Source organism: Petaurus breviceps, unplaced genomic scaffold (genome assembly GCF_028583685.1).
Source record: "Petaurus breviceps papuanus isolate PSGF00001 unplaced genomic scaffold, PetGlider_PUasm1.0 90919, whole genome shotgun sequence".
NCBI lineage: Eukaryota > Metazoa > Chordata > Mammalia > Diprotodontia > Petauridae > Petaurus > Petaurus breviceps.
This window is the reverse complement of record NW_027187378.1, coordinates 26,518,091-26,532,130: the sequence shown is the minus strand read 5'-3', so window position 1 is coordinate 26,532,130 and position 14,040 is coordinate 26,518,091. Positions and strand designations below refer to the sequence as shown.

The window sequence follows — 14,040 nt, the reverse complement described above, 5'->3', positions numbered from 1 at the left end:
TTTCTGCAAACTAACAACAGCGATATATTCCTGCCTATCTTGAAAACGGGCAGGATGTGTCTTTCCTTCATAAACTGATATATCATTATTACCCTTACATAAAGAACTATGCTTTGAGGTATCTTCAAAGGTACACATTTGATGGTTTGGGGTTTTTTTTTTTTGCCTTTTTTTTTTTTGGAAGGCAACTGGGGTTAAGTGACCTGCCCAAGGTCACAGGACTAGTTAAGTGTCTGAGGCCTAATTTGAACTCAGGTCCTCCTGATTCCAGGGCCAGTCCCCTATTCACTGCACCACCTAGCCACTCCAATTTGATGGGTTTTTACAAAAGTAACCATTCTAACTTAATTTCTGACTTTTCCTAACTTGATACATCACTAAAGTTGAATTGGATGTTAATTTAATAATTTATGTTTAAGTTAAACCAACCTAAATTTTATTTTCATAACCTTATTTAATAGGAATTTTTAAAAGAAAAAAAACCAAGATAATCCTGAAGTGTTATATGAGACAAAAAGTATTAGTAAATAATAATAACTGGTGCCTCCCTCCTAAGTGGATAACAGGAACAAAATCAAAGAAAGAACAAATTTTAGAGGTGAAAGAGATCACAATGATCACCAAGGTCCAACTGTCACATTTTCTAGTTAGCCCAGAAAGGAAAAATGATTCACTTGAGGTCACACATCTAGATAATGGCAGAGCCAAGACTAGAACCAAGTCTCTTATCTCCGAATTTAGCATATCGTTTACTAAGAATCTTAATGCAAGAAACTTATTTTGATATACTTCAACAGACCTCTATTATCATGGATGTGGATACTCCCTCTATTGGAAAATATTACAATCCATGCAGCCTGGATTCTATACTATGTCCATGTCTTCCCATAAATTCTCCACGTTAGATTTACACAAAATGCTACAGGTCTTGCTCAAAGTCTTTTAATATTCCATGAGGGCAATATTTAGGCTGTCCATCATGATCTCTTATTTCTTGCCCTATGACTGTCCTACCTCCTCTTCCAATTATGCATTTCCAGGATGAGTCTTATGCCAGTTTTTATATGCAAATCAAAAGTAACAGTATGCTGCAACCTATTTATGCCTGTCATGCATCTCTTCATTGATCTCTGGATCATTCAGTTTGGATTCTTTGGAGGCTGTGGTGTTCTATGATTTCTAGCTACAAAGAACCACCAGAATGTAATCCTATATACCACCAGAATGTGGTGTTAAAATAACAAGTTTCTGTTGGAGAACAACTTGGGATTATTGAGTCCAAAATGCAATCTAGTCCACTTTATTTCTCCTAATCAATTTTGGACTCAACTAATTTTCAATTAATAGTATCGGCTCAAAGTAGATGTCCTAAAGAACTCAATATCCATCCAATTCTGTATCAAAGTCCGAGAATAACATTTTGAATTTCCTGATTATGAGGACAATTTTTTTGAGTGGTCATGAATTTTGTTGAGGTATTCTTGTAAGTGTTTGACCAATGGATATATTCAACACAATACTATCCCAAACAAAAGATTCTGGATAACTTCACTGTCTATAAGGAGAAGTCCTCATCTGATGCCTCATTGTGATTTGATAACAACTTGGGCTCTCAAAGGAACACAACTCAATTTCAAGCAGATTCTATTAGGGTGGAAAGTCGCAATAACAAACCACATTGGCTATCCAAGGACAAACCCAGATAAGAATGGAGAAGCTCATCATCAATAAGTGGGTCATAATTTACTAAGTTCTTTGGTCATGGGCAAACCCATGAAGCATTGAAAAATCAGTGCAACCAATAATTTACCAGTAAAGGATTCTCATAGTGAAGAAAGGGAAAACATACTACTTGTGTCTTGCCAGATTCTAATTTCAGGTATGATTTTTAAAGAATATTACTTTGTATTAATAGTTAAAAGAATTTCACATTTTACCTGAAGGCTCTCAAAATTCCTGTGATAAACTTGTCTCATCTTACTGAAAATTTTAACTAAAGAGTATAACCAAACAGGTTTGCACAGGTACCACAGAGAGCAGAGAGGGAGAGGAGGAATGGAAGAGAACAGGACATAAAAAACATAACACATATTACAAGCCAGGCCACCCTAGTCCCATGTCAGTATTCTGATCAAAAATCATGTTTACTATAGTTTTTGTCCTCAAGTGTACTATACTTTTTTAATCAAGCTTATAAAGATGTTTCACAGAACACATGTATTGTTTCTCATACTTCCCCAAACAGAAATTATGATCTTTCATTAGAGGAATATAAGTCAGACAGTTGCAACTACTTCTATTTTACAATTTCTCTCCAGATTCTTATAGGCCATAATTTTTCTCTTCATGGCAACACTATCCCAGCAGTGGTCTTAAGCAAGTAATTTACCTTTATATGACTGAGTTTGGAAAAACAAGGCTATATTATTATACCTCAAAGGAATATTATGGAGGAGGTATAAGAATGTTTTTTAAATTCTTTGAAGTTTTCCAACAAAACCATAGACGAGCAAAAGGTATTCTTTTCTCTAGTTATCTAATCATTTTATGGAACCTTCTATTCAACTCAAGTATGAATGTCAGTGTGAAAATAAGAGTCCTACTGACTTCAAGAGTACAATGTGATACCAATTTCTCACAATAGCAAAATTTCCCAAGAGTACAGAAAAATCAATCAATAGTCTGCATGGGTATTGGTATTCCAGTAATGTTAAAAGATCTAGAGCAGGGGTTCTTAACCTTGGGTCAATGTAATTCTTTTTAAAATATTTTGATAAATTTATTACAGTACAATTAGTTTCCTTTCTTATTCCATACATTTTATTTTATACATTTAAATACATTATTCTAAGAGTGTCCACAGGCTTAACCAGAACTACACCAGGATTAAGGATCCATTCTGTGTTAAAACTATATTGGATTCTAGTCTCCCTGAACACAATCCTCCCCCCTTTAGCTAGTATAATCAGTTTAGAATTAAATAGTATAATATAACAAAAGCAGGAAATAAGATTACAAGGAGAACCTAGAAGTCACTTACAGAATATTCCATAAATTAAAGGAGCAACAATGATTTGCAAACAATCTCATAAATTAGGGGAGCTTGGAACCACTGAAAACTGTCTTACAAAAGTAAGGATACAACCTAAGACTATGTGATAAACTAGAAGCCCTCTAGGCCTTAAAGTAACAGCTCTCAGTCCTGCTAACTGTCTTTTATCTATAAGCTTCAGAGCTCAGACACATGCAGTAAGACCAGCAAAATACCAGCAAGGTGCTATGCTAATGAACTAACCCTCAGCAGGGTGTCTGGCACATAGTAGGTGCTTAATGACTGATTAAAAATCTGAGTTCAAATTGTCTCAGACATTTAAACTGTTTGACTTTAGGCAAGTCTGCCTCAGTTTCATTAGCTGTAAAATGGGGCTAATAATAGCACTTACCTCATAAGGTTGTTGTAGGAATAAAATATTTGTAAAGCACTTTCCATAACTTAAAATGTCATATAAATTCTAGCTTTTACTATTGTTATGGTTACAATCTGAATTTATAAATACAAGACATTATTATAATCTAAATTTATAAATGCTAGACATTATTATTATGGTTATAATTTGTATTGCTAGAGAAAATACCTCCATTTATGAGATCACTGAACTCAGTGAAGTTAAGCAAGGTTTCACGTAAAGGAAGCCCATTGTCTAAAAAGGAACTATTGTACAGGTTTATGGTGATTAGCCACATTGCAAGATAGAGGGGAAAAAAGTTACATTGTTGCTAGTATTGGGCAACAATTTCCCAAAGCAGAATTAGATGGAGAATAGAAAGATAAATTATTAAAACTAATGCCTACATCACACCTTCCTCTAGCTATTTTTTTCTTCATTCTCACTATACCTGAATATATTCCAATATCACCTTCCAATGAAAAGAAAAAATATATACCACTTATGGGGAAAAGAACTCAGTAGAACAGTACTATCATTTCTAGTTTTGCAACTGGCTTTCATTTTTTAAAAATAAAATTTATCCTTATATCCTTTTTAAACATAATTTATCCTTGTGGCCTTACATATACTTTAGTGTATCATTTTAATACAATTTATCTTCTGAATATAATTATTCAAAATGTGGCACTGATAATTATGAACCACATTTGAATAAGACTGAAAAAACTACCTACACTTTTTTCCACACTAAGCATATTTGAAATTTATCCCTTAGTTAGTGGTTTCCCTTGCTCTCTGATGAGCCTGTTGTCATCTGCAGCTCATTCAGATTCATCAGTCCAAAGCTTTTTCTCATAAACTTCATTTTTCATAGTTACACACCAGACTGGCTTGTCAGTCACTATTTTCCAAAGTCACTTGCACACGTTTATACAGTATCTTCAAAGGATCTTAAAGAAGAACTTCACAAAGTGGAATCATTCATTGGAATGCTGAAAAAAAAAAAAACAGATTCTAAAAGAAGGAAAAACCTGACTAAAGGGCTCTGGTTTTAATGAGCTACACATGAAATAGTCAGTTTTTAAAGAAATTAAACATGGTAGTTGGGGGAAGGAGCAGGAGAGTGGCAGTACTACAAAAAACCAGCAAGACGACTCCCTGAAAACCCCTCATGAACCACTAGTATTCCTCAGACCATATTTTGTGAGCCACTGGCTCAGAACACCAATCTTGGGTTAATGAAACGAAAGTATCCTAAATCACTAACCTTCAAATCTTAGCTGCTAAAGATGATTTTACCACAGTTTAAAGCAGAAAAGTTCAGTCTCCGATCATATTCTTTACAGTCGTACCTATGGTATTTGTATCTTTCCCCTGTGACAAAATCAACTACATAACATTTGCTATTTTGAGTACTGTGCTAATTGTTAAAATAACTAGAATAGTAAGACAAAGTATTCCAATAATGAATGATCAAACATGCTACTCACCTCCTGACACAGGGTTGATGGATTCAAGGTGCAGAATGAGACTTACTTTGGGGCCTCAGAAAATGTGTAGATTTGCTTTGCATAAGAACTTATTTTGCCTTCTCTTCTAAGGGTCCAAGGCCTCCACACCTCCTTCCTTCTCCAAACAGCATGCTACTTCTCCCATGACTAACCCCAATCCACAGGCTTCTCAGCTCCAATAAGCCAGCCTTTACCTTAATGTTGCTGGGGGAAGCCGCTTGCCATCTAATATCAGTAACCCCTCTAACTCCACTTCTCTTTCCCCACCAACTTTCCTGCTCTCCTGTATAGATTGTTTTTCTCCATTAGAACATAAGCTTCTTGAAGGTACAGACTCTTCCTTGCTTATATCTGCATCCCCAGTACTTATCACAATGCCTGTGTGCTTACTACTTTATCTTTTTCACAAAGGTTTTTTTCCCCCTTTTTGGAGGGAATCATTGGGTTTGAGAGGGAAGCTAGCAATAGCAAAAAAAAAATTGAGGAAAAAAAGAAAATAAAAGCATACTAAAAGTATTTCTTAAAATGAACAGGATGTTCAGAAGTAAACACAGACAAATAAGGCAATTTAAAGTAACATATTGGATTTATTATATAATTTTTTTTATTAAGAAGCATGAGGAACATCATAAAGATTCACAAGTTCATAGATAATTTTCCTTTTCTGTTCTACTTTTTATATGTAATATTTTTGATGTTTAAAGTTCTGTATTTTTTTAATTAATTCCAACAAAACCAAATACAGACAACGAAAGAAAAATATTATGAATAAGAGAAGCCTATTCTCACGAAAAAATATCCAACACACCAATACTATATTTGTATCAGAGACTGGGCATGTAGCTTAAGAACTAATGCTTCTTTTCCCCTAAATGTAAGCAGCTAGATAGCAGATAGAAAGCTGGGTCTAGAGTCAAGAAGACATCCAGCCTTAGACACTCACTAGACATGTGCAAGTCACTAAACCAGTTTGCCTCAGTTTCCGCAACTGTAAAATGGGGATAGTAACAGCACCTATTTTGAAGGGTTATAAGCACTTAGCAGTGAGTGGCTATAAGCTTATAAGCTCTATAAAAATTTTTATTCCCTCTCCGTTCCATTCCTTTCCCCCGATTTGGTAAATCACTACCATTGATAAGTAAGAGGGTGACTGAACTTAATACACAATCCAAAAAAATGCTAGATAGCTCCAAATAAAAACTTGGGTTGTTTTAATTTATAAAATGTCTTTTGTGAGGGAGGAAAAAAGCAGTTAAAATGTTTATAGTCCTGGCCCAAGGTTTTCCTTGAACCTACATACTTTAAGAAACTTACTCTAATACCAACCTTAGGATTCACGGTGTGAAATTATTTTTAAAAAAGCAGGCTGTAGCCAGGTCCTTCCAGTAACTAAATGCTCTTGGACAAGGTCCAAGGTAGTGCTATATAGTGAGTTTGCCATGTGTTTTATTTAAAATGAAGAAAACAAATTATCTGAACCAGTGACTTAAGTTTAAATCTTTATTTCTCACTAAAAATTCCACAAAAAAATACCCTTCATTCCATCATTCAAAAAAATAAAAATTATGTGCCTGGAAGTTCCTAAATCCTGTCCGACAGGGACTATCTGGGTGGTAGTTATTATTATGCCTATAAATTTAACTTACAGATATTACAGGTAATTTAAAAAGGAATTTCAGTAGATATTTCCCATTTTCAAAGGGATAATAGATATGTTATGGCATAATCAATTAAAAATTAAGGGTTTCAATTCTTAAAGACTTCAGAACTCTGGACAATGTAGTGAACAATCATGACTTTAGAAGACTAATGATGATGCCTCTTGCCTTTTGGCATTGAGGGGATGGACTAAAGGTACATACTGTGATGTAATTTTTTTTTTTCCCAAACATAGTCAATATGCTTATTTGTTTTGCTTAACTATCTTTATTTGTTAGGGGGAAGGAGTATCTATTGGGATGGGCATAAGGGTAGAGCTAAAGGTGCTTTTAAAAGAATATTAAGAAAACATTTTCAAATTCACTAAAAGACAACAAAAGTTCAGAAGGTGACACAAATGCCAATTCTATTACTCTCCTGTTAAACTTAAAAGACATTTTTAAAAAACTAGGTAAAAGAAGTTGATGAGTTTTTGTAAAATCCTTTTTGTTATTTGCAGATTGAAATTTTTACTAATAACTAAAGTTCACGATAAAAAGGTAATTTCTTAAAATTAAGTTTACAATATTAAAAAACTTCCTTCCCGGTCAGTTGAGTGCCATGTAATGTCTGTTCTAAGGTTTGTGGCAAAAATCACTTCACATAGTTTACTAACTATTTGTGGTTCTGATTTCTTATGGTATACCAGATTCCCAGAGACCTACTATATACATCTACAAATATACTGGCATATAACACTTCTGCATATCTACTATCTGTATTTTCTACATCACAAGAGTGTTTTCTATTTATGTACATTTTTTTAAATACCTATCAAATCCAGGAATAAAAAAATACAAAGACAAGAAAATTTTAAAGAAATGATAAAGTAACTAACCTATCAAATATGTTTTTAAATTTTCAAAAGTAGAGTAAAACATAAAATCTGGTAAAATATCATGATATATGAATCAATACAAAACCTTGCTCATCACTTTTACATTTACCTATAGGTTTTCCCCTTGAGTAGAAGCAATGGAAGGGGAAATAAGAGTAAAAGGTCTTACTTTGTGCAAAAAGTTTCTAATTCCAAAAAACAATAATTAATTTTAAACAGTATTTGCATTAAAAAACTGAAGAGAGGGAAGGGGGAGGGAATGTAGGAGGGGGAAGGAGAAGAAGAGAAACTATGAAATCAAATGCATAGAAAAACAACAAGCAGACTTATAGAAAATTTAGTTTAAACAATTATAAAAGTATAGCAAACAAAGCAGAATATAAAAGAGACTTAAATAAAGAAATTAAACTTGAAAATTTGCACTGATTTTGTAACTACTAAATATAAATAAGCTATATTAATACCTACATAAAATTGTCATAAATTGACATTTATAGTCATAAGGCTGCAATGATGATGAAGATTTATTTCAAGGACATCTTAAAATAATAGGTAATGTCATGAGGGGAAACTACGAGATTTAAAGGAGACCTGAGTTCAAATCAGCTATTCAACTATATGACTGTCACCTCTGTGACTGACCATGGGTGAACTCATCTTAAAGCTTCTCGTTGTGCAAATTAATATGCACTCATTATACTATTACATCTAATTCAGGAAAAATTAAGGCTGAACGTTGAACTATGCACAATACTAAAAACTGAAGATTCACCAAAAAAAAAATGCAAAGAATACTGAATTGAGAATCAAGAGGTATGAGTTCTAGTCTGTCATTAACTAGTTGGGTGACCTTGGGTAAATTACTCAACCTTTCTGAGTCTTAGTTTTCTCATCTGGAAAAAGAGAATTGGATTAAAAGACTTCCGAAAATCATCTTGCAACTCTAAGATTATTACAGAAACACACCCACACACAAACACCACCCCCTCCCCCCCCCCACTCACTCACACACTCTCTGTCTCTGTCTCTCTTTAAAGGTGATCTCTAAAGACTTCTTAATGCTAGTTTGTAGATAAAGTTCAGTAGATGTATTGCATTAAACAAGCAACAGATTGGGTTAAAACAGTGCAGATTTTCAAATTCACATATTACAGGAAACATTTTTAGATGAGATCACATGAAAATAAATGTGTCTTTCACAGTTACAGGATGAAATTTTAAGTTGGCCAGGCAACGAATGCCCTGATTTTCCACTTCTTTTTGCAGACCATATGACTTCCACATGCTGAGAGTGTTTTAGGCTGTAACCTGCAATGAAGATTTTACAATGTTCCAGCAAACCAATAACCAGTGCTTGAAATGCAACAGTAAACACTTGACTCAGATAAGCATGGATTACAAATCAAGCTTTCAACTCAAATATTGCACAGGGATAGAAAGTCGGTGGGTTTTGTTCCTAAAATATATTGTTCTCATTTCAAAAGAAACCATCAAAGCAGTAAATCAATAAACGTTAATTGAAAAACTAGGCAATGGGAAGTAGATAGGTTAAGAGATGTTCTCTGATACTTATTTTTCACTTACATTTTGCTTTTGCATTCTAAATAATTTAATACCCTGACACATAAGTTTCTATATACTTCATATTCCACAATTATATAACATTTTCTCCAAAAGGCTTTGCTTCATTCAAAAAATTATTCTAATGAACATTAATAAGATACAAGCAAATAATTTTAGAACTCTAAATATCTAACAACTGCAATGATGGTCTTAGGGGAGATCAAAACATTCAAAAATTTAAAGTTTAGATTTAGAGAACACATTAACTGTTTCTATGTAGGTCAACCTAAATATACACTTGTTATCTCTCACATTTGCAGTTACCAGCCTGTTTATGGGTGTGAATGACCAATTCCAGAAAGTCTGGATTTCCATAACAAAGATAACAGAACATACCATGAGTTATGTACAGTAGCTATGGGAATTCAGGTTTTTGTTGCTTCCAAGATCCCCAATGACAGCTAACAATGAGTATCAAGAACTAGCAGACTTCGGATAAATGCATTTGAACACCTTAATTTTCTAAACACCTGAAAAAATTATATCAACTCCTCCATTCAAGAGTCCCTCTCATAGGAAAACAAGCAAACTGTTCCCATAAGCAAAGGTTTCAGAAAGAACTTCACTTGGGGAATGGAACAATGTGTTCACAACTCAGTTTCTATCATTTAATGTAACCTTAAGAACTATTAGAAATGTTCATGTGATTAAAGATATAATTTTTTAATGCTATCCTCTCATAATAGTAATCAAAACTTTTAAAAAATAGTTACCATTATTTTTCCAGTTTTGATTCATATACATAATTCAAATAGATGTAATAACTGGGCTTTAAAGAATAGGAATAAAGAAATTTAATTCAGGAAACCGCAATGCTAAAGTGATAATTACCTGTGACAGAGTTGGCAGAAAAAATGATGCAGATTATTCCCCTCTAATGATGCAGGGAATAGCAAAGCCAAACAACAAGCAACCATAGCAGGGGGAAAAAACACAAATAAAAAAAACATTAAAAGGCACAGAAGGTATTCTCAACACCCCCAAAAAGTCAGCAGCACCAAAAGCATATGGAAGAAGAAAGGAAAGAAGACAAGCAAAAAGAAAAGACCAAAGGGAGGGTAATGTTTTTGGTACTTGAAGGACCCCGGCAGAAATTGGCTAGTCACATCACACAGAGCCTAGCCAGACACTTCTGGACTTTTAACCCCTGATGTAAATCAACAATACAATCTGTTTATAACAGTCAACTTTATTTAATACAGAATCTCTCCTTAAAAAAAAAAAAAAGCATTCTTCTTCCTTGCTCTCTCACATCCCGGTTTCCAGCAACAGTCGAGGTGGAACAGGGTGGGGTAGAGGGAAAGGCAAGCAGCATCTTTAACTCGCCCCCAAGCATTACTTCCCACTGGATATCCTACTACAAACCCAATTAGTTCTATGCCACAAGACAGGCAGTCAGTAAGCTGGTGTTGTCTGAACTATTTACACCTAAGCCCCCTCCCACCTTTACAATGCCCTCCCTACCAAAAATGCCCCTCACATGCTCTTAAGAAAAAAAAAAGACATTTACAAACAACAACAACAACAAAACCACCCTCAAGTAATTAAAAGCCGCTTTCGCCTCAAGAGGAGGCACCCCCACCTACCGTTTTGGGGTGAAGGCGGACGCCTTTCAGAGGAGCCCCGACGGTGTCACCGGAACACGGTTCCGGAGGAGAAGACACGGGGCACTTTTTCGTTTCCCACCTCGGCGGCGCCGCGTCGATACGCGCCCGCCCGAGGGGTCCTAGTCCCCGGTCGCCCCTCCAGCCCGCAGCCAGCCCCACTGTGGGGCGGGCGCGAGGAGCGCGCCCGGAACCCTCTCGGCAACCCAGGCCCTGCTCTGTCCCCGGGTCCCCACGCGCGCCTCCACCTCGCCGGGGACCGGCCTCCTCCGCCCCAGGACACACCTCACGCCCCCCCCCCCCTCACAAAGTTAAGGACACTTGAGAAAAGGAAACGCACGCGCGCGCACAGACACCCCTCAAATCGTCGCCTCACAGTTTGTCAAACTCCAGCCGAGAGACCCTCACCCTGCCAGCTCCCCCATTTTACGCCCGCAGGCAAGGGCGGCAGAGTTAGAGGGGACTGGGGTAGGGGCAGCCGGTGCTTTTGAGTTACCCGCCCCCCCCCAATAACCCTGCCCCACCCCGGAGTCGGGTCACGCAGCCAGACACCCCTTTCGGACACCTCCTCGCAGATGCCACCCCCCCCCCAACTCCCCACCCCCAAGCCCTACAGGAAAGTGCGGAGGGGGAGAGGCTCGGGGTGTCCGGCTGGAGAAAATCGCTCCACTCACCTCAGGAGCCTGGCTGAGTTCTCTCTCCGCCTCGCGGGCAACCCCCTCCCCAACGTCCCAAGAAGAAGGGCTGAGGTAGGGGGGGAGGGGTGTCTTCCGCACGGAGACCCCGGCGGGAGGGGGGCTGGGGAAGGGGGTGGAGGCCGGCGTGGGAGGAGGGGAGGGGGGAGGGGAGGCCCCTATCTCCCAGTCTCCCCCTGAAAACCTCCCTTGTCTCAATCACATCAGACTGACTGTCTTTGTCTGGCTGACAACCGCCATATTGATATCAACAGCCCCGCTCCCACCTGCTGCCGCCGGGCGGCCCTGGGAGTTGTAGTTTTCTGATCCCTGGGGTAAAAGCATGGGCCGCCGCACCAAACGGCCCCTGGGAACTACAGCTCCCGGCAAAGCCCGCGCCCTTCTTCTTCCCCATAGGGAGGAGGGAAAGGGAGAATCAGAACCAACCGGGACTACAGGTCCCACAATACTGCGGGCATCGGGTCCAGTGAGGGGACATGATATCATCTTGGGGTGTGGAGAGGTTAAAAGAGGAGGCGATCCGGGATAAATCGTAACCGACAGAGGGAGGAGTTCTGAGAGGAAGGGGAGGAAAAGGAAGAAGAATGACCACAATTCCCATCATGAAGCCGAAGGCGTACTACAGTTCCCGTGATGCTCTGGGAGCGAGGGGGGGCGGGCAGAAGGAATAGGAGTACGGGAAAAGACTCGGTATTCCGTCATGCTCTAGGACGTTTGGCGGTGGTGGTGTAGCCGGAAGTCCCTTTTGGGAGTAAGGGAGTCCAGCAGTACACTTTTAACAAGGAAGATTTCAATATGAAGCTGGTGAGTCTCTCCTCGCGGGTCAGAGGGCGAGGGTGAGGCCCAGAATTTGGAAACCCGACGGCTTCTTACGTGAAAAGGCAACGGAGGTGGGGGGAGAGGGGGAGATTGGGGAGAATTGGTGGTGCAGGAAAGCATGCTGGGAGGAGGGTAGTTCTTGTGGGAGAGGGTAGCAGTCTCCAGCCTTTGCGTGCCCGACTTAGCTCTGTGGCCCATTACAAGGATTGTTGGGGCTTGACCACAGCTCGACCAAGCCTCATCCAACAAGCATGGTTCGGGTATGCCTTTTTCATTAGCCTGCATGTAATGCGTTGAAAAAAGCCCTGATTTGGGGATCATAGCAACCTGGGTTCACATTCCCACTCCCATTCATCTTTCTAACTTCGGGACAAGTAATTTGCTGGACTTCGGTTTCTCTTTCATGAGAAGAAAGAAATGAACCAGATCAGAAGTATTTAACTATTTGAGTTATGGACCCTTCGGCCCTTCATAAATGCTTATTGACCTGACTTGGCACTCTGGTGAAGCCTTTTATTTTTTCAGAATAATTTTTAAATACATTAAAATATGCAGGATTTTCAAAATAAACCAGTTATGAGGATATAATTATCCAAATATGTAAAAAAAAAAAACATTCATGGACCCTAGAGTAAGAATCCTTGGACTAACTAAAGTCTGGGAGTCCTCCTAAATCTTACATGAGTGTCCTAGCCATCACATTGAGGAGGTACCTATTACCAGTCAGTATATTGTTTAAGAATTACTATTTATGCAACACTGAGCCAAGTTGTGGAAGGTTTAAAAAAAAAACAATAAAAAGTCCCTACATTCCAGGAGCTCATAATTTTGTTAGTTAGGATGAAAGTACATAAAACAGGGCATTGGTGCTAGGCAAAGGAAAGATCCACCTTCATCAGAGAGGAGGGTGGACACTGAACTAATAGGACTTAGATCAAATATAACAAGCAAGTAGGCTATGCTTTCTTTACTAGAGGAACAACATTAGGTAATGGCATGACAACTAGAAGGAGCGTCTAGTCCCTTCCAACAATAATTTATTAATCATTCACCTTGTACAAGGCCAGAGGCAAAATGACTTAGTGGATAGAAAGCTGAACCAGGAAAACCCTGTGTTCAAGTCCATGCCCAGATGCATACAGGGTATGTCACTCAGGGCAAGTTGCTTAACCTTCAGTGCCCTAGGCAACTTATGATCAGGCCTGGAGTCAAGAACACCTAATTCAGATTTGACCAAAGACACTAGTATGACCTGGACAAGTCATTTAATCCTGTTTACCTCAGTTGCCTTATCTGTAAAGTGAGCTGGAGAAAGAAATGGCAAACCATTCTAGTATCTTTGCCAAGAAAACTTTAAAAAGGAGTCATGAAAAGTTGGACACAACTGGAAACAACTAACCAACAAGAAATGTACAAGTCACCATGCTAGGTGCCAGAGACACAAAGAGAAAATGAAAATGTCCCTGCCCTCAAAGAACTTACATTCTACTGAGTTTTAACTAGAACATGCAAACAGATGCATAACTATTAGAGGCAGAAGAAAATACTGATAAGTAAAGAATTAAACACGGCTTTTAAGGAAATTGGGAGGCCAAATTACTGGAAGAGAAAGTGCTTCTGTCTCAGAAGTGAATGTTTTAAAGTCAAAGAAATTTTATATACACACATCTGTGTATATATATATATGTATATATTATATATATGTATTTTGTTGTTCATTTGTGTCTGACTTATTTGGGGTTTTCTTGTCAAAGATACTGGAGTGTTTTCCTTCTACAGCTCATTTTACAAATGAGGAACTGA

The 14,040-nt window shown here is 38.1% G+C and overlaps 2 protein-coding genes across 9 annotated transcripts in view; one reads left to right on the top strand and one right to left on the bottom strand.

Moving 5' to 3' along the window:
* Nucleotides 1-11,687, bottom strand: part of HMBOX1 (homeobox containing 1) — a 288,374-nt gene extending 276,687 nt beyond the window's left edge. For 5 of the 7 annotated variants that reach the window (XR_011165992.1, XM_069075649.1, XM_069075645.1 and 2 more), the window contains exon 1: nt 11,398-11,687. The gene's annotated coding sequence lies outside the window, so the exon portion shown is untranslated. Of the gene's footprint in view, nt 1-4,331; nt 4,442-10,705; nt 10,910-11,397 lie in introns of those variants that run through there. The other 2 variants (XM_069075647.1, XM_069075648.1) reach the window with 2 other exon arrangements.
* Nucleotides 11,688-11,982: 295 nt separating this feature from the next.
* Nucleotides 11,983-14,040, top strand: part of INTS9 (integrator complex subunit 9) — a 134,216-nt gene continuing 132,158 nt past the window's right edge. The window contains exon 1 of one of the 2 annotated variants that reach the window (XM_069075644.1): nt 11,983-12,222. Coding sequence is in view for 1 of the 2 variants with exons in the window: in XM_069075643.1 (XP_068931744.1) it covers nt 12,214-12,222 (9 nt within the window). In the remaining variant the exon portion in view is untranslated. The remainder of the gene's footprint in view (nt 12,223-14,040) is intronic. The other variant, XM_069075643.1, reaches the window with a different exon arrangement.